The sequence below is a fragment of the Dermacentor albipictus genome, chromosome 2 (genome assembly GCF_038994185.2).
Source record: "Dermacentor albipictus isolate Rhodes 1998 colony chromosome 2, USDA_Dalb.pri_finalv2, whole genome shotgun sequence".
NCBI lineage: Eukaryota > Metazoa > Arthropoda > Arachnida > Ixodida > Ixodidae > Dermacentor > Dermacentor albipictus.
In genome coordinates this window covers 185722501-185750347 of record NC_091822.1, presented here as the reverse complement: position 1 = coordinate 185750347, position 27847 = coordinate 185722501, and the positions used below count along the sequence as shown (strand labels likewise).

Here is a 27847-nt window from a genome sequence, read left to right as displayed (position 1 = left end):
AAACAGAAAGGGGACAATGAAGACGGCTGTTCAGCGACGCATTTTCCACAGGGGGGCCGTCCATCGTTCGACGAAATGGCCACGCTTTTTATATTCCTTTGCCACAACCTAGGTAAAGCTGGAAAAGCTTCGTCTAATCACCTGAAGTGCTGGAGAGTTCTATTATTCTCAATTTTGCAGAAAGCTATTGATTACTTGTGGAGGAAATGAATGCCAAAGTGATTTTTCTCGGATATCGCACCAAAACAGTGGCAGCTAGCGCCAGTATATGTCACTGCGACGTCATGAATTTCGAAGCATTTTTCTAGTGTTTCTTTTTAATTACATTATGTTCTTGGGCTTCTCATGCTGTAACATTGATCGTATTATGAGGCTCCTCCGTAGTGGGAGGACTCAGAATTAATTTTGACCACCAGGGGTTCTTTAAAGTGCCCCAATGTACGGCACAAGGGCTTTTCTTACGTTTCGCCCCAATCGAAAAACAGCCACCGCAGCCGGAATGCGGTGCGTAGTTAACTAGGCCGGTTAGACGCCATCACAGTTCATGACGTCACAGTTATCCGCGTTTTCCCTGGTTTGTCAAGGCTCCTTTCATGGTAAGGTCGAGTGGCGTTTTGTTATCCTACAAGCGTAATTTACTAATAGAAATCAAGTCGCCTTTTCACTCGTGTCTCTTTAGTATAATATTCGTCTTCAGTGTTCCTTCATCCCCGCGAAGCTGAACGCATGATTTCATATATATATATATATATATATATATGCTTTGAATTTTATACCTCAAAATTCTCATTTTTTCGCCCGAAACTTAACGCAAAGCCCATAGTTAAGCGCTTTGAATACGCTGTGGGGAGTTTTCAGTTTTGCATGGTTGAACAAACGAGTTGCTAATTACCGCACTAATTAATTTACTCAATATGCGTTTCATTATTTTTTGTGTACGAATGTGCTCTCGAGCATCAGGCAGAAGCATGAACGAGTCGCTATAATTTTCTTTGAAGTCGCTCGCTGTTTCGGATTTGCCGGGCTCGTACGCTTCGACGCTATATATAGCAACTGGCCCAACAGCAGCAGCAGCTAGTTGCCCTTTTTAACGCGTGAGCTTTAAGGAGCCCGCACGAGGCGTAGGGCGACGCTTCGGCAAAAAAAAAAAATCGAATCAAATTCCGAACCACGCATACCCAACCACTTTTCTACCAGCAAAGCTGCTCACACTTTGTCTTTCATTTTTTAGAACTTATTCCTCGGAATTTTGAGAACGGCAGCCAACAAACAAACGTATTGAAAAAAAAAACACTGACAGTGCTAACATAAATGTTAGCTCTTCTCAGAATCAAATATTAAAAGTGCGAATCAATAAGAGGAGATTGACCAACGCAAGGGGCCGCGTTTCTACCAGGAAGCTCGCCTTCGTGCATAGCATTCGCAGCCAGCGTTTCCCGGTAAAGGTTACGGTTACATAAGCTGCAGTTGTCGGGAAGCACGAAAAACAGTAAGGGTCTTTGAACGCTATCGCGTTCCACTCTTAGAGGCGAAGCCCCCCTTGAGCGTTCCCCAAATTTCTTTCCCCACGCACCCTTTTCCTTCGTGGTGCTTGGCGTCGTGGCGGCGCTCCTTGTGGTGGTGCTTCTTCGTGCCATGCTGCTCGACGCCGCCTTCGCCGTGCTGCGGTCGCTTGGCGCTGCTCGCGTGCACCAGCGCCACCAGCACCACGGCCACCAGGAGGAGGAAGACGCAGACGCGCATCTTGGGGATCGCCCAGTGGGAGTGTGTTCACCGCAGTCACCTGCGCACGCACGGGAACGCATCGCTTCGTTAGTGTGTGCGTGTGTGCGCGCGCATACGTACAGTGACGGTGAAGAATGGGAAACACCACAATGATAATGAAAAGAATCGCTGCGAGGAAAGCATTGCAGTATACGGCCCGTCGGACCGTATTTCGCAAATTCGGCTTATTCCATTTTATCCCATCTCTCTGTCGATTGCATACACATTTCGGTCGGTGGATTGATATCTTCGTCAGGCGTTACAGGCAAGTGAACCTCTGACGATGGTCGGTCCACCGACTGTAGCTGGTGGGCAATAACGCGAAGATTACCGCGAAATTGTGATACCATATATATATATATATATATATATATATATATATATATATATATATATATATATATATAATGACAAAAACAGTGAGAGGGAAGAATCGTTACGAATTTAGTAATTAACAAGAATATTTCGAAATTTGATAAGCTTCAAGAAAAAGAAGCACGCAGTGGAAGCCGTCCATATCTACCCATAAGGACAGTGAAGCCGGAGGCGGTCATCTTGTGATTGGTAGGAAACCGGCCGCATATCATATCGTGCACTTTCGCCGCTCAGAGCACCGAGTGCGCTCCCACACGAACTCAGTGCTCTCTCCCTTTTTTCCTCTATCTATTACCCTTTCCGCCAACCCCAGTGTAGGGTAGCAAAACGGGTGCTCGTCTGGTTGACCTCCCTACCTTTCCTGCCCTTGCTCTCTCTCTCTCTGGCTGGGCCAACTTAATGTTTGGGGATGGCCGTGACCCCACTTGACATCTAGGGGTGTGTGAACTTGAAATTTTGGTGTAGGCCAACTGAGATTTCGGGTAGGCCAAATTAGTTTTGGGTAGGCCAACCTGAAATTCAGGGGTGGGCTAATCTCAAATTTGGGGTGGGCCAGCTTGAAATTTGGGGTTGGCCGAACTTGACATTTGGGGGTGGGCCAACAAGACAAAAGGGCAAAGGTGCTGGAGAGGCACCTTTGTCCAGAAAGATCACCGCGCTCTGCAGTAGCTACGCATAATCCGGCAGCCGCGGAGCTTTCTGCCCACCACAATGTGGCGGCGCTGACTTCATCTGAAGAGCGCCACCTCCACTCCGGCAAATTCTTTTATATTCTCCTAGCTTAGAATATTATGATATTTCAGCCACCATGTTGCGTGCGCTTTGGTTAGACACCGCGTCGCCAGATGTCGCTACCAGCGTTGTCGTTGATGTGCACTTCACCGGGAATCCGGTATCCGCAAACGTTAAGAAGTTTAGGGACGAATTAAACTCTCAATTGCTTTCCACACGTAAAGTGTTACGTTTCCTCGCTAGCAGGTTCTCCAGAAGGCATCATATGTATACCGATGGCAACCTATTACATCGTGGGATTGTTACTATACATTCGTAGCCACGTTTCCAACATCGTTCCCGTGTCTGAAACAATCTGGTAACGTCGCATAAACAACTATTCGTTCTTTAAAAAAGAGTGAGGAAACAGAAGAAGAAGAAGAAGAAGAAGAAGAAGAAGAAGAAGAAGAAGAAGAAGAAGAAGAAGAACAGAAAATGCGGTGGTTGGGGCGCCAAGGAAACTAACTAAGTCAAATGCACCGTCTCGGAGGAAACTTTTGCGCACCATTCCCCATTTGCTAGTTTCATTCTCTCACTCGCTTCCTCTGAGCTTCTCAGAAAAAATAACGTACGCAGTGGCCGTGCGACGGGGTCCCGTTCACACGTTCCCAATTGCGTGCAACACTTTTCACCTTTTCTTTTAGGCGAGAAGCGCCGACTCCCCCTCAATTGTTCAGACTTCGCACCTCATGACAGAAGCCGACAGCGATCCACACCACGTGCATAAAAGAGGAAATGAACAAATAACACAAAGGAAGAAAATGACAAAGAAAACAAATGAAGTCAAAGGGGAAAAAAGAAAAGCGACAATGTAGACTGAAAAAGGTGAGGCAAATTCACGTCCTTCAGCACGTCCTTTCTATTTTTTTGGGGGGGGGGGGGTGAGTGCGGTGGGCTAAAATCATCTTCTTTTTGTTATTTCTTCTTTAATATATTCTCTTCCACATCCCCGAATACGCACCAGAGAAAAAAGGAGGCAACGAGATAAAAACGGGAAGAGGTGTAAAGGAGAAGCTCGCTCTTATTATACGTTCACGGCACTTCGCACTCGCGAGTTTAGCCCAACGCCAAGCTGATCTGCTGTAGGCGTTGCTTTTTTAGGGGGGAAAGAAAATAAAATAAAATAAGAGGAGGTTTCGCGCTCCCCCTTGCCGGTTTCTGGGAAACCATCCGCATATATACAGCGGCGAAATGTCACGCTTCTTTGCGTGCTCCCGGGCTCTCTGCATATACATGTTTGACCTAACGGCAGCAAGTCATTGTGACCCAGCGAAAAGAGCAATAGAAAGAAAAAAAAAGAAATAGCGATATAAACGAACCAACTCATGCACTCCTGGCGGCGCCTACATACTTAAGAACCACACAAACAAATAAATAAAGAAAGCTGTGCAGATCCAACGCACATCTTGGACTGCATATGCATGAAGCGAAGCTATCGTGAAGCGCTTAATTAAACACTACACAACCGCTCTCCTCCGTGCTGCGTATTGAGCAATAGAAATGACGTGGATGGATGGATGGATGGATGTTACGAGCGTCCCCTTTGGAACGGGACTGTGGGTTGCGCCACCAAGCTCGAGTTGCTATTATAATGCCTAATGTACTACCTACAGGTTATAAAAGAAAAAAGTAACGTGCCCGTTCGACAAGACGCCAACAGGCGAAGACCCATGGACGCGACTGCGGATTACGATGCCCCTGGAATCGGCCCACCTAATGTGATCACGCAAACACCGATATCTACCCACTTCGCAACAAAGCATTTTTTTTTCTCGAATTCGCAAGTGCGCTTCCCTGCATTACTCGTTCGCCCGACTAATCTGGGTGCGTCGTGTTTCAAATGAAAGTGAAGCACCACATCTGCACATGCTTGCCTCTGGCGCCCCGTTTCGTCATGAGAGTCAAGCCTACATTTTGGCGTGTCATATACGACAAGCAAACTGTCTCCACGTATATGTGTGGAATGCAAAACAAAAATAACAATAATGACTGTTGCAACTACTCGAGCAAGCTAGCCTCGCGGGAAGGCTTGCTTTACGATTATGAAATCGGTCTACTGCACTTTCACCCCTATACCGCCATGACGAAGCGTCCAAAGGGGAAGAGAAGCGCGCGCGCTGCATATTTTTAACCTTTCTTGCCCCCTGAACAGCGTTCCGCATCTCTTATGCCCCTAATCACGAACTGCTGATGCGTATCTGGTTAGAACCGTGCAGTGTTAGATACGAGCTTGAAAGCACTGCTGGTGTTTTTCGGGCCCACAGGCAACTTTGTGAATGTGTCCACTGTGTTTGTGATTATCCGTGAGTGAATGTGCTGTCTGTGTGTTTATTTGATCGCTGTTCATGCCCCGTCACCCAGCACCTGCAGTAGCATGCCAGGCTATGCCAACATCCCCGGCACATCATTAAAGTTCGCACATCGCTTTTGAAGTCTCCATATGCCCCAATAAGTGGGCGGAACACTAAATTCTACATGGTTCTGAAAGTAAACAACGCTAGAAAAAAGGACAGAACTTGAAGACACAACAAGAAGACTTGTGTCTTTTTGTTCTTCCCCCGTTTTTAGTTCTGTTTCTTTCCAGAACATTTACCGACTAGCTCACCGAGTCGCGTTAATGGATACGCGGGCTGGATTGATGGTCATTGTCTATCATTGACGAAACACCGCTCTCACGGCAGATGTGAATTAATGGTCTGTTAAGGCATGACTCTTTTAATTTGTTGGATCACTGTGTTCGTCGCAAGAACTAACAAGCATTGAAACCTTGTATTAGAAGTTTTGTGCACAGGCGTCGCAGAAATTCAGCCTTTTCGCAAATCGCGTCTCCTGCCAGCTTTTGTGGCTGACTGCGTGGGTGTGTTTGTGTACGCGCGTATTAGGTGACTTCTTTGATTTTACTAAATTACTTTACTTGGGTTAACCCATCGTTAAACCATTGGACACGTGCCACTGCGAATGTGCCCATTCAAGGATAATTCCCCAGAACAGGTATTTGCCGCAATGACGCAAGGGATGAATCATTGTTAAATGAATTCACTATGTGTCGTAACTTGTGCGTGCAACTCCGGTCCCCATCATTTCCTCCATAGACGCCATACATCGTCTTTGTCCTCGTCACTCACATCGCTGCAAATGTGTCCCACACTCTGCATCCTAGCCTGATGATCTGGTGTTTGCCATTTCACCATAGCTTGCGAATTACCGGCACAGTGCACGAACAGAAACATTGCGTGAAATCATTGTTGCGACTTGTTCTGTGCATAAGCTTAAACGCTGCATAATGCTGCACGTTACGTAAGGTGAAAACAAACCCACTTTTACGCATCGCATTTGGCTGTATAGCAATTATTTATACGCTTCATTAAAGCTTCATTCCACGTAGATTCCAACTTGTGATATTGATTTGCATATGGATGGATGGATACAACTTTCTTGTTGATTTGCATAGCCATTTTTTTTTTTCTTAGCAGTTGCAACGGCGCTGCACAGAATTAACGAGGGAAGAGGGGAGACCGACGACGATCAAACGCTTCTCAGCGCGCGCGAATTTGCGGAAGTGTTCGTCGATGAGGCGATGGGAGCAATTTCATGGACGGCCATTGATGGAATGGGGGTGAGTTGAGGAAGTAGGGGCTGTTAGCCAGCGGGGTCGACCGCCAAAAGAGGGAAACGGTAATCCTGCAAGGGTTTGAAGAACGGGTAGCGCCGGGCAGCTCTCTACGCGTTTCGCGGCGACGGAGGCCGGAAGCGATTATTATACTCTCGAGTATTGGGGACTTCGTCGTGGCACGTGGCGGCTATAGCTATAAGTTAAGCAAGGAATGGGGCTAGATCGAGTGTTCATAATACTTAAATCGGACAAATCGAAGATTACAACACGAAGAACAGGGACAGAAACAATGGTATAGTGAAGGACAGAGCGCGTCTATATATCAAGTGGTTATTTTTCCACGCGTTATCGCGTTTATGCTGCAGTAAAAAAGAAGAAAAGAAAAAGAAGAGCTAAAACGGCACGTTCCCCCACAGCAAGGCAAAAGGCTGGGCAAGTTGTTACATGTTCAACTGAGATGAAACCAGCGACAGAAACACATAATCAAGAAACAAGCATAAAGGGGAAACAACAACGACAACAAGCACAAACAGGAAACAGGACCAGTATCGTCCCATGCAGTATACTTGTTTCTTGCGTATGCTTTTCCTTCGCTGGTTTCATCTTAGGTGACCTCCCCTACGCGACAGCATGCTTACGCGCGCCTGCGATCAAATCAATGTCTACAGATGATAGCATGACTGATGGTGCGCTGACACATTTTTCTTTCATCCACAAAGCCACAGCGAACACTTAGAAAATCATTAGGACGGGCCCCAAAGTGCTCATTTGCTGTAGTCACTTCTTGTTTATAATTAGAAAGTTAATTACCGTAACTTCGCTAATCGGGCACGTAATTGCGGAAATTGCTCTGTATCTGGAGGCTGCCTATCCGTACACTCATATGGTAAACATAAAGCTACCGTGATTTATATTTGTCTAACTTTAAAAACTTTCTTCAGCTAAAAAAGCACCCTGCATATATATATATATATATATATATATATATATATATATATATATATATATATATATATATATATATATATATATATATATATATATATATATATATATATATATATTAGGTAAAGAGGAATTTTTCAGGCTACCTTGGTTGACCTGTATCTGTACTTTTGTGTATTGGGCCAGCTACTAGCCACATAGGCTATTAGTCCAACTATTTTTGTACACATTCTTTGACTTGTTTAAATAAAGCTCACTTTTTGATTGATTGCTTGATTGATTGCTTGATTGATTGATTGATTATTTGTTGTCTCTTAAACTCTGTTTCTGGCGCAGTTCTTCGTCTTGTGATCTTCGATTCAGCGTGCTTTCTGAAGTAGCTGTAGTCGTCAAGGAGGTTTCAAAGAAACCCGCTTGGTGACCACCTAAGAATTCAATACGAGACGCACGCAAAAAAAAAGAAAGAAAAAAACACACATTGCACCATGTGCGATCCGTACGTATACTCTCTCCGAAGCTTCGGGTGCGCCCGAGAGAGGTGAAACCAGCATCTGTTCCCGACTTCACCTCTGAAAGAGAGCCGTGCCGCCTAATGCTAGGCTAATAAGAAAAACAACGTCTCGTTGTTTCTAGCCAAAATATTACTTCGGATGAGTACAATGATAACACGATCTCCCAGAAAACTTGCCAAAACCTGTGACACAGCGAACGTGGGTAAATAGCCCACCTTAACTAAACTCTCAGGTAAACGAAAAGCGCTTGACGTAACGGAAGTGAGCGAATTTGATTGGCTGGCGCATGTATACAAATCGACATCGACGACACAGACGCTCTTTTTCCAGCCACTTTCGGTTTCAAGGAGCCTGCCAAGCAGAACTAATTTCTCGCCTAGCTCCCACTTGTAATCCGCTATTCGAAATTTGATCGTTGGGATAGGTACTGTGGAGGACGGGCCCCAAAGTGCTCATTTGCTGTAGTCACTTCTTGTTTATAATTAGAAAGTTAATTACCGTAACTTCGCTAATCGGGCACGTAATTGCGGAAATTGCTCTGTATCTAGAGGCTGCCTATCCGTACACTCATATGGTAAACATAAAGTTACCGTGAATTATATATATATATATATATATATATATATATATATATATATATATATATATATATATATATATATATATATATATATATATATATAACGTAGGTAAAAAGGAATTCTCCAGGTTACCTTTCAAACGTAAAGAACTTGAGCGGTGCTACACGGTAAACAGAACACGTATTTAATTTCAACAGTTTCGATCGGTGGACCCATCTTCATCAGGGTTTACAAAAACACCTGTAAACCCTGAAAATCGGTCCACTGATCGAAACTGTTGAAATTAAATACGTGTTGTGTTTGCCTTGTAGCACCGCTCAAGCTCTGTACAGGTATATATATATATATATATATATATATATATATATATATATATATATATATATATATATATATATATATATATGCTCGCTAATCTCAAAAGGTTAGACAGCGTTAAGCTCGTCAAACAATATAGTTGGTGCGAAACAAAGCCAGTGACGCGGCATTTCCGGTTCCATATCGTTTATTAGCTTCCACGAGACGCACTGTCTCGCGCAGGTTTGCTCTTGGTTGATTAATTACGCTTCCATGAATATTCATGTCAGTCGCGCGCGGCAAAGTTTTTAATTCAGGTGCAAACGTGGGCCAAACGAAGGCAATTTGATTGAATCAGCCTGTTTTGTTTCAGTTCGTGCGCTCAGTACGCTCCTCTTCTCGCGTTCCTATGCAATGACCAGGCCTCTGCGCGGCCGCCCGGCCACCGTCGCTCTTAATTATCTAAATTATTCAGCGGGCACTCATGTGCGGGTACCGCTCAGATACAGCTCGTTCTTTGAGACGAAAAAAGACCTGATTATTGCTCAAGTAAACTCCGACGCTATTATGTACCTGATTTTCCACTTATTTCACTCTGTCATTCATTTGTTCTCTTGACTCACTCGCATCTCACTCAATCAGTCATGCTTTCAGCCATTTGCGGGTTCTCTCGCTCGCTCACTCAAACCGTCACGTATGCTCCGCCGCGTCCTTTCTTTCTTTCTTTCTTTCTTTCTTTCTTTCTTTCTTTCTTTCTTTCTTTCTTTCTTTCTTTCTTTCTTTCTTTCTTTCTTTCTTTCTTTCTTTCTTTCTTTCTTTCTTTCTTTCTTTCTTTCTTTCTTTCGTTCGTTCGTTCGTTCGTTCTGGCACTTCCATACTTCCTTTCCCTTCGTCCACTCAACAGTTCTTGACGATTTTCCTCTTTCACTCATGCACGCTCGCCTATTCCTCCATCTTTCCTATTCCAGTCACTCGTGTGTCACTGTTTCTCACTGGAACAGTCGAACTGTACGGAACGTGCTTCATCATGTAAGATAAAAAGAGAAAGCTCTTTATTGAAAAGGCAAAGTGATTAGCCAGCGTATTTTCGTCTGCATGCTACTCTGCGGCGAATGACACCAAAGAGAAAAAAAGGCCCGTTTTCCTCCTCGCGCCCTCCTCGCTATTCGCCATCTTTCATCTCCCGCTGTGCTCCGCGTTCGCTCTTTCATCCTTCGCTGTGCTCGTACTCTCGGTCACCAGGTACGACGCCGCAGGAGCGGGCGCCTCAGAGCTGCGCTCTAAAAGTGCAGGTCTTGTGATTGTATCGGCAGTGGAATAAATGTCCGAGGCGATAAGGCAGGTAATCTTGTTAAAACTTGACAGTTAATGCGAAATGAAATAAAATCGCAGCCTTGACGAGACGACGTGCGTGGGTCATAATTTAGAGAACAAACCTATTGACTCATTATATAAAAACAACAAAAAAAGAGGTCCAGGACTTTTCGCTATTTTGATAGGAGAGGCCAGAGACCCAGCATCCGTGTCAATATGAAAGGGCCTTGGTCGAGCTTTTACACGTTCACTTTATATAAATGTCGCTCGCCTCCGTAAGTTGGGCACTCAAGCAAGACGTGCTCTAGAGATTCCAAGGGTCCGCAATTGCTATAGCTAGATTATTATGCTAGCATTTGTTTAGCGCACTCAGCGACGCGTTGATCTCGGGTCAGCACAGCGAAGCCCGCACTGAGTGAGCTTGTGTCTGTCCGTGCGTGCATGCGATCTCTTAACACACACGCACACACGCACGCACGCACACACACACACACACACACACACACACACACGCGCACACACACACACACACACGCACACGCACGCACGCACACACACACACACACACGCACACACACGCGCGCGCGCACACACACACGCGCGCACACACACACACACACACACACACACACAAACACACACACACACACACACACACTGAAATAACGAAAGTGAAAATCACGGTTTTGCACCTGCACTGAGGCCCCGTGCGTCAAACCTGCGACATCAAAGGCTCGGTAATGACGAGGAACACGAGGAGCGGTGTTGTTTCGCAACCCCTTCGATCCAAGTGCACGCGCGCTGGCCGCAGTTGCGCAATAAAAAGTTGGCGCCGTTCGCGATTCCTTGCTGCACGACCGACGTGAAAGCAAGGCGCGCTCGCAGAGCTGTTGTATAGACCCGCGCGGGACGAGGCGCGGCACAACCGCGAGCTACTCGGGGCCGGCGCTCGCTGGCGCTGGCTTTTGTTCGCGCCAGGCGAGCTGCTGGCGCGGTGTCAAAGGTAAAAGCCCTGTACGGGCACCCCTAAACTTACTTTGGCTTTCGTTAACGAAAAACGAAATGAAAGGAGGAGCTGGCGAAACGGCGTCTTTTCTTTTTTTATCCAGCTACGCGTGTTCTTTGCGTTCCCGGGAGAGAATAAAAAGGTCGCGTTACACCGCGACGGCTCAGATTTCGTAGATGGATGCTGTGAGCGTCCCCTTTGAATCGGGGCGGTGTGTTGCGCCACCAAGTTCTTGTCATTATATTGCCTAATGCCCTACTTGTATTTAAACAAAGAAAGAAAGAAGGAGAAAGAGAAATACAAACACGAAGAATTCCTATCAACAAACCTTCTGAAACCTCTATTCTGAACTCCGTTTTGCACGACACCGTTGTTTGTCGTTTGCCTACTTTTCTTTCACCAATCTTCCAATCGCCTCTTACTAATCTATGCTGCGGATATTTTTACTTTTCTCCAGCTCTCGCCGAACCCAAGGGTTTCAAGGAGGTCAGAGGTGCCTAAATCAACCGCTGGGCACATTTATTCACATTCTAAGAAAACTTGCTCCATCATTTGGCTAGCTTTACCGTAACAAGCGCATGCTTCTTCTTCCTTGTTGTATTTCGCTTTATAAGTGCGTGTTCTAAGGCACCTTGCTCTGGCTACGAAAAGTAATGAGTTTCCCTTTGAGTTATCATAAATTGTTTCTTCCCTGATTTAGTCTTTTCCTCTTCGGTAGTTACTGAAAGCAGTTTTTTTATTTTTTCATTGCCACCACCCATAAGATTATATCAGCCTCTCTGACTTTACGCTTGACATTCTTTGTTGCTCTGTTGCTCACCATACCGTTGGCATACTTGCTGGCAAGCTCCCAGTTCTTTACCACCACTGTTAATCAGTGCTTTTCCTGTACGAACATCTGAACACTCTCCCAGCCCATTTATTTTCTTCCATATTACTCACTCGTTCCTCACAGTTATAGCGACCACGCCCCTGCAAACTTTAGGAGCGAAATTCCCAGTTGGCATAAATAGTTATGCGCCATGTTGTGAAATATGGAAATGATAGCCTCGGTCAGGTCAGAAAGAAAGAACAAGTACCAGTCGAGTGGTTTGGCCAGCGATAACGTTACGCAGGGCTGGCAGAAAAGAACCGCCATGTATTAAAACCATGCAAAGTTATGTATGAGGGTGGGTATGCGGAGGGGGCCGAGGACCTCATCAGGAGTCGGCTTTCGCGTACTGCAGGTCAGAAGTTCTACAAAGTCAAACCAACCGTTATGCGGCACCGAAGAAAGAAAAAAAGAAAGAAAGAAGGAAAGAAGGAAGGAAAGAAAGAAAGAAAGAAAGAAAGAAAGAAAGAAAGAAAGAAAGAAAGAAAGAAAGAAAGAAAGAAAGAAAGAAAGAAAGAAGGGCCGCACTGCTCCTTCGCTTCTCATTACTGCATAAAATTTGAAGAGGTGTTGATGCATGCGTGACGAAAAGGTGCGAGTGTAAAAAGCGCGAAGACAATAAGCGCAGGCTTTCAGAGGTGTCCAAATTGGAAATCGGAGGTATTGGCCAAAAGATATGGCGCAAGTTTTGTTCAACGTCGACGTCACGTTGCAGACGGTACGGTTCAACGCCTTTCTCTGCCATGCTACATTCAAGAGAAATGGCGGCCGAACTTTTGTTTTTTTTTTTTGAGTACCACGCCTTAAGAAACACAGCGGTGGTACGTAGAAGTAAAAATACGAAGAAAAAAATCCTGGGCTTCCGCGAGCCATAACCACGATATTAATATGAGACAGGCCGTAGTGCGGAACTATGAAATTTTTTGACTACCTGTGGATTTTTAATGTGAACCCACTTTAATGTGCACGTTGCACGGGCGTCTCTTTTTTTTTTTCTCTCTCCATCGAAATGTGACCACTTCGTTCGGGTTTTCGTAACCTCGTGCTTGGCATCGCAAGGCCATCGCCGCTAAACCACTACGGGTGGGTGGATCTCGCACGTCACTGTGACATCATAGATTTCAAAGTAGTTTTTTCGCATTTGGGCTATTACAGCTCAATAAAGTTTAAATTATGGGGTTTCAAGTGCCAAAACCACGATCTGATTGTGAAGCACGCCGCAGTGGGGGGACTCCGGAATAACTTGGACACCCCCTGAGGTTCTTTAACGGGCACCTAAATCTGAGCACAGGGTTGTCGCAATAAAGTTCTCTGAAATAGCTAAGTGAGGTCGTTGGGACCTCCAGAATAGTACGCACCACATCACCACCGATTAGCAATTAAACTAGACCCAAGTAGACACCATCAGCTTCCATGACTTCACGGTGAACAAGTGGTAGGAGTTCAAGGTGCCGCCGCCACCCGTATTTAGTTTCTCTCTCTCTTTTTTTCTTCTTATCTGGCTTATAAAGCTTTTATTCAGGTAAAAGAATGTTTGTATGTTGTATTGCAGAAGCGTAATTTGCTATTTCAGCTCAGCTCGACTTTCTCTTTAGTGAAACTCTGAAAGGAGCTATCAAAGCGCACCCGCCGCGACTTTTTCCATTGGCCCTACGTGCGTAAGAAAGTAGAGTAAGTTGCCGAAACCTGAGAATATACCCATTTGGTCTCGCCATCTGTCGCCAAGGGAACTCATGGTATTCACATGGTGCGCTCGTGGGACATTTACATGTTCGATAGTTTCCCTGCGGCCTTGAGGGTAATTGAATGAATGAATGAATGAATGAGATATGCACGTTGGTAAGCTTTTAACTGCTATAGAAGCTTTATAGGTCATTTCTTCCACTTAAGTTCATATTACTTGCGCAGAAATATGAATTGCACGTTCCTGTAACGTCCAGGGTTTAGCAAATTGAAGAATGACTGCAGATTCCGATGATGCAGTGAAATTTTCATGCGGCGCACAACTTCCACACGAGCCATGTGCCGTACGCTTAATTAAGTCATTCGGTTATGACGTCCATGCGGAGAACTAGGCCGGACGACCACCGTCTTCCTTCTTGCGGCCTCACCGATATAGCATTGGCCTGGCTTACATTATATTCTTTCGTGCTCGCTGAAGTTTAGCATCGAACTTTTCATTACTGCAGCAGCAACATTTAGTATCATTGTTGCGTTACCGCAATCCATAGCTGCAGTGGACGATGTGAAAAATTAACTAAGCAGGCTTTCCCACGCATGCCCTAAGCTTGCCCTAACCAATGTAACCGCGTTACCGCTAGTATGTACTGCTAAAGCAGACCCGTGTGTTTTGAAAGCATGGACGGAGCGTGGAACGCCAGCCTGCGTAATCGTCATCACCATAATCATCATCACCACCAGCCTACATTTATGTCCACTGCAGGACGAAGGTCCCTCATAGATCTCCAATTACCCCTACCTTGCACTAGCTGATTCCAAATTGCGTCTGGAGATTTGCAAACGTGCATTCCGCGTACAGTCGCCGTTGAACCAGCCCGCATGATGACGCCTTTATTATTCTGATGCCCGCCATCTTGTTTAAGTCAAACGTGGTGCGTGGAGAAATGCACCAGCAGGTTGTGCACATGGTGTGCCCGTTTCACCAATGCCAGGAGCATTCAAACGACAAAAAACGAAACACACTTCTTTCTACGGAGGCAAAGGTTGCATGTAGTGACCGGTGGAACGCGCATGTTCGTTTATTACTTGCGTAATCAGAACCGTACAATTATCGCGCAAGAACTTTACCAAGTCCAACAATTCTTTTTCCGGTTAGTCCTTACTGCATCACAGTTGCGTTACTTGTTTTCTGTTGTATTGACGCGATTATAGACAAAGCCGCTCTAAGTTTTGTTTCTTAGTTGTTTTTTTCACACAGCTGATATGCTTGCTGTATTGCTCACTATAGAGACAACTAGCCAATGTATAGTCTAGAAAGCGTTTTACCCATTCCTCGTCATTCATAAATATGATTGACTGATTAGTAACGAAGGGCACAACCACACACAAAGGGGACCAATATAGTGATGCGAAAACTCGAAGGGTCAGAAACTAAGGAGGCAAAAAAAGTTGAAGAATTTGAGATGGAAAACATTCGACGGGCTCGGTACAAGAATACGAAAATCGACCCGCGCAAACTTTGCTTTTGCTACGGTGCGGACGTAAATTCGCGAGGGATAGCAGAGAAAAAGAGAACGCTATACGCATCAAGAGAGAGCTTACATACAGGGACATAACAGGAAAACACGGCCGAGCTAATGCACTGATGGGCGCGCTATCAAGGCTCACGCAGAAAGGCTGCAGTAGAATGCTGTTGCTGCTGTTTGTGCTCGTCCGCGGGCGGAAAAAAAACACGCCGCGTAAAGCACCGACACAGAAGAAACACGGAGGACGTCGGGGCATCAGCGCGCCGCTAGAGACTCTGCGAAGGCAGGTGCCTAGCGCGGAAAATGAGGCGGAAGGGGCTCGGCGAGGCACAAAGGCAAGAATCAGAGCTGCGGAAACGCTGCGCGCACAGACCGGAGAGCACTGGCTAGCTATCCGTGGCGCGCCTTCACTGCGGCGCGTTCCCGTGGGAAAAACGGACGCCATTTTATTTGGCGCGCTACATACACGCAGCGATGGATCCCGGTGAACGCCCCGCGGCGCTTGCGAAGACGCAGAAGCGACTGCCGACTGCTGTTTGCAGCCGGTGATCACAGCGCGGAACGGTCTTTGATTGCCACAGCAATTATATGGACGCTCCAGGCGCATTTCTGCTGCCGCCGTCGCCGTGAGGTTACGTATGAGGGAAAGCGAGTGAGGGTGAGCCGGCGAACGCGGTTCAATCTTGCGTGCGCGAGCGGTGAACGCGGCCCGGATGCGTGCCCTCTCCTGTGGCGCGCGTCGCAGGGGAGTGAGGCGAGGGAGGAGGGGGCGTTCTACGGCGGCTGCTATGGTGCCTCGATGTTCTCCTCGCCCGCCGCACCATACATAGTGGAGACAACCGCGGCGTCTACTACGGCGTTGGAGACGCGAATCGCGGACGCCGTAGTAGACGCCTTTGGGGGACGCCGTAGGAACGCGTTGCCGGTGCTGGTGTGTCTCGGAAGCGGCCCGAGACGTGGCTAAAATGCGCGCCCACGCGGGCCTCACCTTCAAAGCAATCTGCGATGTTTGCATAGTGCGCGTAGTGCCGGTAGCTTCGTATGTGCTGTGCTTTCGACGTTTCGTACGCGATGAAGTGACAGATGCACGGAAGTCAATTGGCTCGCGGCTGCTGCCGCGATTCCTTTCACAGACAGTTTCCGCTGTCATCGAGCGATGTTTGTTCATGTTTACCTGTGCGCGCGTGACACAGTGCTGGTTAATTTAGTTAAAACACGTTGACGGGCTAGTCGGTTTGAATGCATGATAGAATGTGTAAGCGCGACTCAACAAGGACGTAGAAAGAAGCAGACGCGCAAATACAGCGCTGTCTCCGGGTGTCTGTTTCTTTCTACGTACCTCATTGAGTCACGCTTACGCATTCTATCATTGTTAATTTAGTTAATATAAGCGAATGTTTTGTTTCAGAGTGGTGACCTGCTTCTGAAAGCCCTTAAATTTGTCTCCAATACTTCTTCACTAAAACCGAGTATGCAGTTGTTACTTCAATGCTACGAAAGACAGCGCTTCCCTCCTATCCCTGTAATCTTTCCGTCCTTGCTCCTCCTTCTACAGGCTGTTGACCGATGTTCAGGTGTAACCCGCGCGCTATCGACAGTTACGGTGCGGTCAGCAGGCTTTCCTCCAATCAATCAATCAATCAATCAATCAATCAATCAATCAATCAATCAATCAATCAATCAATCAATCAATCAATCAATCAATCAATCAATCAATCAATCAATCAATCAATAGAGCATGCCTCTTGTGTTAAATATTCTCAGACTGAAATATTATAAGTACGAGAGAATAACAGATCGGCCCACGCAAGAGGCCGCGTTTATACCGGCTAGAAAGCTCGCCGTTCGTGCATAGCGTTCGCCGCCAGTGTTTCCCGGTAAACACTACGGTTTCATATGTTGCAGTTGCAGGGAAGCGTAAGAAACATGTCAGGTATCTTTGAATGTTGTTGTCGCGTTCCACTCTTAAAGGCGAAGCTTATAAGCGGCCCCCTATATTTTTTTATATTTTTTTCCACCTACCGACCTGCTCGTGCCCTGAGAACCAACTTCGATTTCTGGGCAGAGCGCGACGGGCAGCGATGGACCAGGGCGTCCTGGACTGAGGATCGTCGTCTGCTCTTTAAGTTTATTTGTCTCTCTTTCCCGAGCCTACAGGTAAAACCACACGTACACGTGCACAGGCACGCGAAAGCTTGCGCCGGCGCGACTTGCGTTCGACGCGCCCCGCGAGGAATGGCGGCTTGCTTCGACAAGAGACGCGCGCCAGAGCTGCGCCCACTTAGCCCACCGATAACCCGCCGTGGTTGCTCAGTGGCTATGGTGTTGGGCTGCTGAGCACGAGGTCGCGGGATCCAATCCCGGCCACGGCGGCCGCATTTCGATGGGGGCGAAATGCGAAAACACCTGTGTGCTTAGATTTAGGTGCACGTTAAAGAACCCCAGGTGGTCAAAATTTCCGGAGTCCTCCACTACGGCGTGCCTCATAATCAGAAAGTGGTTTTGGCACGTAAAACCCCAAATATTATTATTAGCCCACCGATAGACTTTTTGACAGACATCGCCTCGTACTTCGTTATTGATAACGCTTCAAAATGCTGATGTATTGATAAACGCATTTTTTATAGCAGGTTAGATCAGCGCGAAAAGTAAAGTACATTCTCGCGTGACGTAAATCTATCTCACTGATTGTTGATTGTACCACGCCGTACACCTGCGTATATAGCCAGGCGCGTAGAAACGCGGGCCAACCAGAGCCCGATATCTGTCTGGAGCAGATATTCGTTGTATCCGTGCTAGCGCCGCGCTTCGACGCGTACGATCAATCCTGCACCCTCTGCGCATGCGTAAGCGAGCCGGCAAGCGTACGTGTAGTTAAGCCTTAACTTCCGCTCAGAAGTTCACCGAGGATAGCAAATTACCACATCCAACAGAAAAAAAAAAGAAGAAAGCAACCTTACTTTTTAACGTACGGGACCTGGCACGGCCTTCATCAGCGATCACAATACAGATAAATACCACTTTCATGTGCCTTTGCAATCGCACTATCAAGCTTCGTCAAATTTTTAATGCAATTAAACGATTTGACAGTGACCGTTCGTCGCTTTCACAGCGCCCATCTAGAACATCAGCTTGTCCGCTGGTTCGACTCTCAGCCGCCGCGGACAAATTCCGAGGAGGAAGAAGGAGGAATGTAAAAATGTCCGTCCATCGTGTACCTGTAGCAGACCATAATCAAGCTGGTAAGGAGAATATTCGAGTTGTTTAGCACCTATACGACCCAACCCATTTCATTCCCTCCCCGTGTTTCTTTACTATACACGTGCGCTGCAGTTACTGAAGGCGCACCCAAATGATGCTTTCTTTCTCTATAGCTTCACAAAGGCAATTCAATGAAGCAACAAGGGTAGACATGCGCCTGACATCTGAACCAGCTCGCTTCTTATGTTCTCAGCTTTCTGTTGGGGGCTAACTGGGAGCCAGAACGAGGGCGCAACACTACTCCGAGGCTCCTGTAAAGTGAAGGAAACGAGTTCTTTCTCCAGGTAATATGAACACCTATCCGCATTCGTTTTCCATACAAGGCGGCACACACGTAGTACACGTACCAGACGCGCATCCCCGTTATTGGATGCCCGGGACCACTGGAAATTCTATCCACTCCAACTGCCAGAATGTTTATTTCTCCTCGGAAAAAACAGGGAAAAAGAAACCCAACGCGCGTGATCTAGCCTTCGTCATGGGAGACTGTATATGTACACAAAAGTGCGTGTGTGCGTGTGTGTGCACGTATATTCGTATGTAATGTTCCCTGTCCATTTCCCAGCCGAGATACGTTTGAATGATTCACATGTGGGCGCGTTTTTCGTTGCTCCCTTCTCGAGTTTGTCATAACTAAATTACGCCGCGCGACTGGATTCCGCTGGCAGCGACGACGATCGAATCGCGTTAGCGACGTGGATGTTCTCTGAAACGCGTCTTCGCGCATGTGCACCGACGGACGCAATTTGCGAGCGAACGCGTCCCGCTATGCGCCTTTGAAAAATAGGCACGTGCGTGCGACGGAGTCGGTATACAGTAAACCCGGTTATGCGTGCCGGGACGTTTATAGACAATGCTCGCGTTTCTTCATTCTATGAAGAACTGGAAGCGACGTCGCAACGGGAAATTGAAAAATGCTCTGCGCAGTATGGTCATTGAACGTCGAAGGACTCTCTTCCGTTCCTCCTAAGGCTCAGTGACTGTAATAGGTTCTTTCGTTTCCTTTTATGCGAAGCATATTACGAGAGCTCTAGGTGGTGTTGGCTCAACCCAGCTCCTCAGGCGCGGCGGTGTCGCCTTCAATACCACGTGACACCGTGACGTCACGACAGAGAAGAAACGGGGCTCCAACTCGCGCCGTCGCTCGCGGCGTCGCGGCGGTATATAAGCAGCTGCGCTTGCCTCTGCTAGACACTCACGAGGTGAGATGCCTCCTGGAGACAGAGCTGCTCGTTGGAATGAGAAGCGAAGGTTGCGGCGTGCTACAGAGACTGATTTTCTAGGTGGCTTTGGCTCAACTCTTGCAAGATGGGCTGGGTGGGAATCGAACCAGGGTGTCCGGAGTGTGAGACGGAGACGCTACCACTGAGCCACGAGTACGATGCTTCAAAGCGGTACAAAAGCGCCTCCAGTGAATGCGGTGTTGCCTTAGAAACGAGCTGTTTCTAAGGCTCAGGCGTGCGTCGCTTGCTCAGGCACACATTCCATTGCCGCGCCGAACGCTGCGTTGCTCGACGCTCACCGCGTCCAATGCGGGGCGCGTAGTCGCTGCGCCGTAGCCCATTGTCTTACACCCCGCGACGGGAACGCTGTCGCGTTCCACTCTTGAAGGCGAAGCAGAGTAACGCATGAGTTGTTTCTTTGTCTAGCCGAACCAAATATAGCCAAGCAACAGCAGTTCACCAGGCTAAACAGTGGTTCAACAACTAAAATAAAGGCTAGTATGCTTCGCATCCTGGGCTTAACCTTAGCTAAGCCACAGCCATTTTTTTTCTATAAGCTTCATGAATACTTTCGATGTACAGACATGAGCAAAAGTTTTGAGCAAATGGTGTGGCGAAACAAAAAAATTTTTCTTCGCAGCCTGGGCATGCTGGCCGTAGCGAAATGGTACAGACTACTCGTGCGCGTGTCCAACCAATGCAACTAATCGAAGCAATTATACTTTGCGAAGCTGTGCTAGAATAAATCCCAACTCTTTTGTTGATGGCGTCGTCTTCGAAGTTCAGCGCTCAATGTACCTGCGGATGCAACACTTTTCTGCATTCTCTCCTCTGTTTCTATTTCTTGCTAAACGGTGTCGGTGCGCGCGGCAGGGTGACACACTTTTGACGAAGTTACATTCAAATTCAAATTCAAGTTTATTTACCAGACAATATGCTGGAAGGTCCGCTGGGCTAAAAGCCGTAAAAACGGCTTGACGGGGCCCAGGTAACCGTTACATGGCAGCGGCTATACAAAGTGCAGAGGAAAAGTACTAAGATACACTGTTACAAAAAATGAAAAAGATGCAGATCACAATGCATAATATAACATTCATAAATCACACAAATACATTTGAAATACGATGCACATGAAAATGCATATGCAAATTTCGACATATAGTACCGCATATTTACACTCACACAAACACTCTAAAAATGCTGCAAAAAATTAATGTTTTTAATAACCGTTTTGCAAGCAGCATATATGTTATATATAGTAGATATTTTAAGATACTGAGTCTTTTACTAGCAAACAATAGAACAAAAGAAAGAACGTAACTGTTTTTTACTGCAACTGGTTGTGTTTTCATACGTGTTTAGTGTTGTTGGGACGTTGTATGCCAAAGTTTGATATTTATAAGTTGTACGAAATCGCGGTATAAACCATATATGGGTGTTTCTTGTAGGTACTGTAATAACACGACGCTCTAGACATGATAAGGCTGTAATAAAGTCCGACAGTTCTCTGTTTGAAAAGTAGAGTGTGTTCAACAAGCGGTATGAGTAAATATTGTCAACCCGAACGATACTGAACCTTTCAAATGATTTGCGTGTGTTTCCCAGACGTTCAATGTTTCCAACGTAGCGAATTATCCTTTTTTGTAGAACAAGTATTTTATTTATGTTTCTTTTTGTTGTTGTGCCCCAAATCAACGTACAATAATTTAGATGTGCGTTAAATAATGCGTGATATATTTGAAGTTTGGCCTTGAGTGGCAGCAGACTACGGCAGTGAGAGACGACTCCGGTTACAGATGAGATTTTCCTACATAGGTAATTAACGTGAGCATCCCAACTTAAGTTCGATGAAAAGTATACCCCAAAGTATTTTATGCGTATCAACAATATCTATTTGCTGTGAATCAAGAATTAACGGCTGGTGAGTAGGTACTATTTTATTTTTAGCATGGAATATTACAGCTTTAGTTTTATTTGGATTAATCTTTAGTCTATTGATTTTTGACCACGAGGAAATCTCCGAAAGTACGTCGTTAGCTCTGGATATTAGATGAGGCAGGTTAATGTCAGAGATAAGTATCGTTGAATCATCTGCGTATATTACGTACTTAACTGTTGTGTCCGTGTTCACGATATCGTTGATATAAACATTGAACATCAGGGGGCCCAGAATACTCCCTTGCGGTACACCGCAAGTGATAGGTAAGAATGACGAGCTACATTTATTAATGTGTACACTCTGTAATCTGTTTTGAAGATAGGATTCTAGTAAAGATAAGCAACTACCACGAATGCCATTTGATTCTAGTTTGTGCAAAAGAATGCTGTGGTCAAGGGAATCAAAAGCTTTGCTGAAATCTAAAAAAATACCAAGTGTGAATTCGTTTTTTTCAATGCGATGAACTATAGCTTCTTTCAGTGTCAGCAATGCAGTTTCAGTAGACCTGCCGCTTCGAAAGCCAAATTGTGCGTCTGTTAGGACATTAAATTTATTGAAGAACCGCGTAATTCGAACAAAGATAATTTTTTCTAGGCACTTAGAGAAGACAGGAAGGACAGAAATAGGCCTGTAATTACTTTCTACGTTACGATCGCCTCCCTTAAAAATGACTGATACTCTGGCTCTTTTCATAGCTTCTGGAAAAACTCCTAGCGAACTAGTGGTTACGCGCTTACGGTGTACGTAAATGTAAATTAGTTTCCGCCTTCCGCTCTGTCATGTTTGTTATCATGTCTCTCTCATTCACCGATCCCTCCCTCAGGACGTCTCGCATGAGCACGAGATCGAGGGTTCGACTCCCTGCCGCATGTCGGGGACGGTATGCAAACGCGGCCATGTACTTAGGTGCAAGTTAAAGAATCGCAGGTGGTTGAAATGAATTTGGAGTCCCCACTACAACGTGTTGCTTTGGGGCAGAAAAATCACTCACTCACTCACTCACTCACTCACTCACTCACTCACTCACTCACTCACTCACTCACTCACTCACTCACTCACTCACTCACTCACTCACTCACTCACTCACTCACTCACTCACTCACTCACTCACTCACTCACTCACTCACTCACTCACTCACTCACTCAATCAATCAATCAATCAACGAAAACACGCAGTCTCTGGGCAAAATGTTTTGCTTCCCGAAATGCCCGAGGCACTACAAGTTGCACCACGCGCGCACACGAGTACAAACACACACACGCACGCACACACAGGCATGGGCAACTATTATCACTATCCTCGTCGCAAGTATATCAGCAGCTAAAGCTAAATAGGTGTACTGCAGCTAAGGCCACTTCCAGAGACGCATGCTATCCCTATACTGCAAATTATTTTAGTGTGCATATATAGAGCAAGCGTGCGTGCGTGCGTGCGTGCGTGCGTGCGTATGTATGTATGTATGTATGTATGTATGTATGTATGTATGTATGTATGTATGTATGTATGTATGTATGTATGTATGTATGTATGTATGTATGTATGTATGCATGTATGCATGCATGCATGTATGCATGCATGCATGTACGCATGTATGCATGTACGCATGTACGCATGTACGCATGTACGCATGTACGCATGTACGCATGTACGCATGTACGCATGCATGCATGCATGTATGCATGCATGCATGCATGCATGTATGCATGTATGCATGTATGCATGTATGTATGTATGTATGTATGTATGTATGTATGTATGTATGTATGTGTGTATGTGTGTATGTATGCAGGAACGAACGCCCTACAACAAATGCACGCGCATGAGAATCTGCGGACAGGCTCCCCGCACGGAGCTGCCACCTCTCCACAGATGCGTGCTCTTCGCTCAGCTGGCTCAAACTCCTCCAGTGGCGCGGAAAAAATTTCAGAGCAGCCGTCGCGAGCTGCACACACGCGGATCGCGAAAGGCGCGCGCTTTCCCGCAGCACTCGCTCCCAAACCACGAGCGGCTGGCAGCGCCTCCGACGTTGCGTCGCCGTCGGCCGCTTAGCAATGCAGCTCGCGCGCCTCTGGGCCTGGCGTGAGGCAATTAGGCGCACTCGCCTGCCGAGCGCGATATCTGTGTCATGTAGTAGTAGTGGCGGCGGCGGTGGTGAAGGAAGCGGCATTCCCCAAGCGGCACCTACGCGAGATGTCGGTGCGTCGGGCTTCCACGTCGGGCCCACCTGCCTCGCAGGCGAGCACGCCCGCACTCGCGCAGACGTGTGCGTTCTGCGAGCCGGCAAACTTCAACTCGAATTTCACTCAACGCGAGCGGGTTCTTCCTCGCGCCGCCGAGCGAAGTTAACTCACATGAGCGGCGTATTTCTTTCTTTTAACATACCCGAGCTAAACGCATGAGACGTTGCAGAGCGGCTCTACTCAGTTCTGACGGAAAATATGGCGTAATTATTCTCTATACGCCGGTTGAATTCGAAGGGCACGAGTGGTAGCGTGTGCGCTTATTGACGGGAGAATGAATGCGTTAGCGGTGAGCCTGAAAATAGAGTGCGGTTTGTTAAAGACCGACCGACAAAGTTCTCACACAGTGTTGCCCAACCGTCGACATAAGTGAACGACGAAGGCAAGTTGCTTGCAGAAGTTGCGACGGGACGTTTGAAAGGGATTGAGTGCCTGCCGTTGAACTTGATTTCTTGAAGTTAACTAGGACTCTTAGAGCAAATCGAATTGCATGTTTCGGCCCAGACAGCTCTTGCATCCACAAAGAAAAGGAGGCGTTGGGGGTGCAGGGGAGAAGGAAGCTAGGGTGCATGGACCTGCCGTTGTTACTGTTCTGGGTTTGTGCATAAATGTTTAGCTCAGCAAATGAACATCGAAGGTGAAACGCCCGGGACCAATTATTCAGCGACGTACACGACGTACTGAAAGGGAAATATTGATCCAGCGTTTATCGTCATTTGGGCATTAAATAAGTGAAAAGTTATGCCGTTCGAGGTGAATAGATAAAACTCGAAAGACAAGCGTGTCTGTTGATTCCAAGTGTGTTATCCGTTATGTCCCAATAAGAGAATAAGTAGATATCTTTTTATCTCCCTAATAATTACAGAGGAAAGGCTGTGTAGAGTATCAAACCCAACGTGCCTCTCGTTGGCCTTCTGCTACTTTTCGTTTCTCTGTGGCCCTCTAGCGTGAGAGCTCGAAACTTAATTCAACACTTGGCACTTTCACAGGAGTGGTGCTCAGTATACTGCTCACGTCCATTGTAGATCCCAGTTGTGTTTTCTGTTTCCGCAGACTAACCAGTCTGTGGGCCTATCTTTTCCTCGCAACAAATGATGCTCAATGACACTTGTTAAAATGCGGTGTCGTCGACGGACACGCTGATATTCTAAATGAAAGACAAGACAGAAGACGAGTGAGCCCATGGATGGTCAACATCGCTGTCATCGTGTGATTGTCTTATAGTATATAGACTAACGTTTGCTATGTGAATGTTCCATTTGCAAAGGACTGTCATCAGTGCGTGAGTGCGTGCGTGCGTCTGTGTGAGTGCATCGACGAAGCTAGACGGTGAGTAATTGCTGAGGTATAAGAGGCTAGCCGCACATTCTTCTTTGATCTTACTTCTTCTTTAAGCAGCGCTTGAATGCGCTTGCATTCTCCGCCTCTGGGAGCCACTGTACACCTTAGAACCGCACTGCCACTCCGCCCTCCATACGGCTTCGGAAGCTTTCTTGCTCAGTTGGTGCGTGCGGAAACGCACGCTGTTTTTCAGCGAGCGCGTTATCGGTAGGTCCTTACGCGACATATCGTGCGTATACGACAAGCGTCGATCAATACGGGTCGTCCCTGTCGCCGAACGCGCCCTCGATAAGCCGCTTCAGCAGTTGTCGCGCAGTCCCAGGCCTCCACAACGTTATCTCAGCTAAACAGGGGCCTCCGTAAGTGTCTCTTCCAATCTCGGCTCCTGTGGTGGCGTACAGCCCGAAAGCCGCGCGGAAGAAAACAATGGAACCGTCCGTGGCTCGTCGCCCCTTAACGGATCAAACTTTGTCGCAGAGCGGTGCGAGGGATCTTCTTTTCTTTTTTGATTTTTTTATATATTTTTTAGTATTTTTCTATGCGTAGCTTGCACACGAACGTCGAGTCAACATCTTTTTCTCCTCAAACCAATCAGGCACGTTGGAGTTGCAGCTTGCTTCGGCTAATGAGGGCTGTCTCGTCCTGTTTGTTTACAGTAAGTGCGATCGGATAGGAGAATAGGATACCTTACAAAATCGGCTAGCTAGCGCGAGCGACAGTGAACTTGAAGGAACACCAAAAAGGACTATTGGGTTAAGCTCTGTTATAGTCATATTAGGTCTCTGCAATAGCGAAATGGTAGCAGCTCCTACACCATGAAAACACCTGGGTGCTTTCTTTTTTAATTATGGGGACTGTATGACAGTCTGTAGTCGTCAGACTGCCGTCCTCCTGCTTGGTTGCGCGGACATATATTTTTTCAATGCCTTCTCTTCTTTTCTCATTGCTCTTTTTAGTCCCGCACCACGTTCCCTCCCAGACTAGCCAACCAGGCCAATACGTCTGTTAACCTCTCTGCTTTAACCTTCATAAGTTTTTTATCTCTTACTATTACAATAGGAATTATATGGACACCCCAGGCGCAGTTTCGCCGCCGGCGTCGGCGTCGCTGTGACGTTCCGTATAAAATTCAAGTGTGACAAATGTCGCCGCGCTCCGAATGCTGTACGTGCGAGTGAAAGCATGTGAGAGGGCGAGCCGACCATGGTGGCTCAATCTCACGCTCGCAAGAGAGGAGAGTGGGGAGGTAGCGTGCCGTCTTCCTCCCTCGTGTGCAAGGCTCCGGGGAAGGCAGGGGGCACGGGGGCGTTCTGCTCCGGCGGTAACTGCGTATAAGCGTGGCCGCACGCGGCAGCGCAGGTCCTATATTGAAAGCGATATGCGATGGGGACAGAGCGCGCAGAGTTTTGATAGCGTCGTATGCGCTGTGTTCTCGCCGCTTAGTTCGCGTTGAATCGAGAGGGAGCACGAAGGTCAATTCTCTCGCTGCTGCTGCTACGCTCCCTCACTTCAGCGTTCCGGCAGCGAGTGTGCGTGGTCATCGAGTGAGATGTGCTCATGTTTGCTTGTGCGCGAGTGACACCATGCTTGTTAATTTAGTTAGTAAGCGAACGTTTACGTGTCAAGCACAGTGACATGTTGCTTGACCACATTTAAATGCGAAGCCATTTTCTATTTGCTACAAGTTTATAAAGCTGATAAAGCTACTATGCTTACTTCGTATAGCTGTCTACTAAATTGCTATCGCAATCGACGCTTCACCTTTCGGGCGGCATTGCGAGTTTTATTTTACAGCGAAGCTGTTTATGTGAACCCTGTGCCGTCATTGTCGGACTTCGCTAAAAAGGGGCCACGTGACCTAGCAGAAAAGGAAAAGAAGAGCTCAACCTGAGGAAAGGGGTTGGAGTGACCTCTTTCCCCCTGTGAGAATGCTATCTTATACGCGAATCTTATACGGTTGTCACGCGGTGCATTTTCGGCGATTGAGCCGCATCGGCGTCGAATTTATGAACGATTGATTCCACCCTGTCGCGAAAGAAACAAATGTTATGCTGGCGGTTTGCGGCCAACGAACAGGGCCCAGCGATTGAAACGCGCGCTTCTTGCGAGCAAGAAGTGCCAGCAGCCACGTCACTCACACCAATCCAAGCAATCGTCAAAAGGATTGCAGCGCCCGCATCACTAGTGGTGGGCCTGGGGCCCAATAAACGAAGCTTTGGATTAGTGGTTCCGCGCATTCCGACCCAGCCACAACTATGGGAAGACCCCGAATAGAAGCTGCCTAGTACGAGCGTCAGCGAGAGTTGGCACGTGAACGGGCTCGAGGGCCTACCTCACGCGGAAAAAAAGAAAAGAAAAATAACGAAAGAAGAAGAAAAACCCACATCGGGAGACCGCCCTCAAGAAAGAAGACGCACTCCTTAAGCGTGCTCACCACGCGAAATACGCAAAAGCGAAAATGAAGTGAAGGAATGGTGAAACAAAAGATTTACAGTATATTGCTTGTGAAATTTGACTTGCATGGTGTAATACTCGGTGTAACTGACACAGCATCGCTGGTCGACCATCTTCACGGACTAGAAAGAGC

General features: G+C 46.8%; 1 protein-coding gene and 1 long non-coding RNA gene across 2 annotated transcripts in view; one reads left to right on the top strand and one right to left on the bottom strand.

Annotated features, from left to right (window-relative positions):
* LOC135920043 (brain acid soluble protein 1 homolog) overlaps nucleotides 1-27847 on the bottom strand; it is a 112292-nt gene that overhangs the window by 33998 nt on the left and 50447 nt on the right. The window contains exon 2 of the mRNA XM_065454104.2: nucleotides 1574-1783. Coding sequence (XP_065310176.1) covers nucleotides 1574-1743 — 170 coding nt within the window. The 5' untranslated portion in view covers nucleotides 1744-1783. The remainder of the gene's footprint in view (nucleotides 1-1573; nucleotides 1784-27847) is intronic.
* The window catches only part of LOC135920055 (uncharacterized), a 45901-nt gene that overhangs the window by 7044 nt on the left and 11010 nt on the right, over nucleotides 1-27847 (top strand). The gene's annotated exons all lie outside the window — the stretch shown is intronic.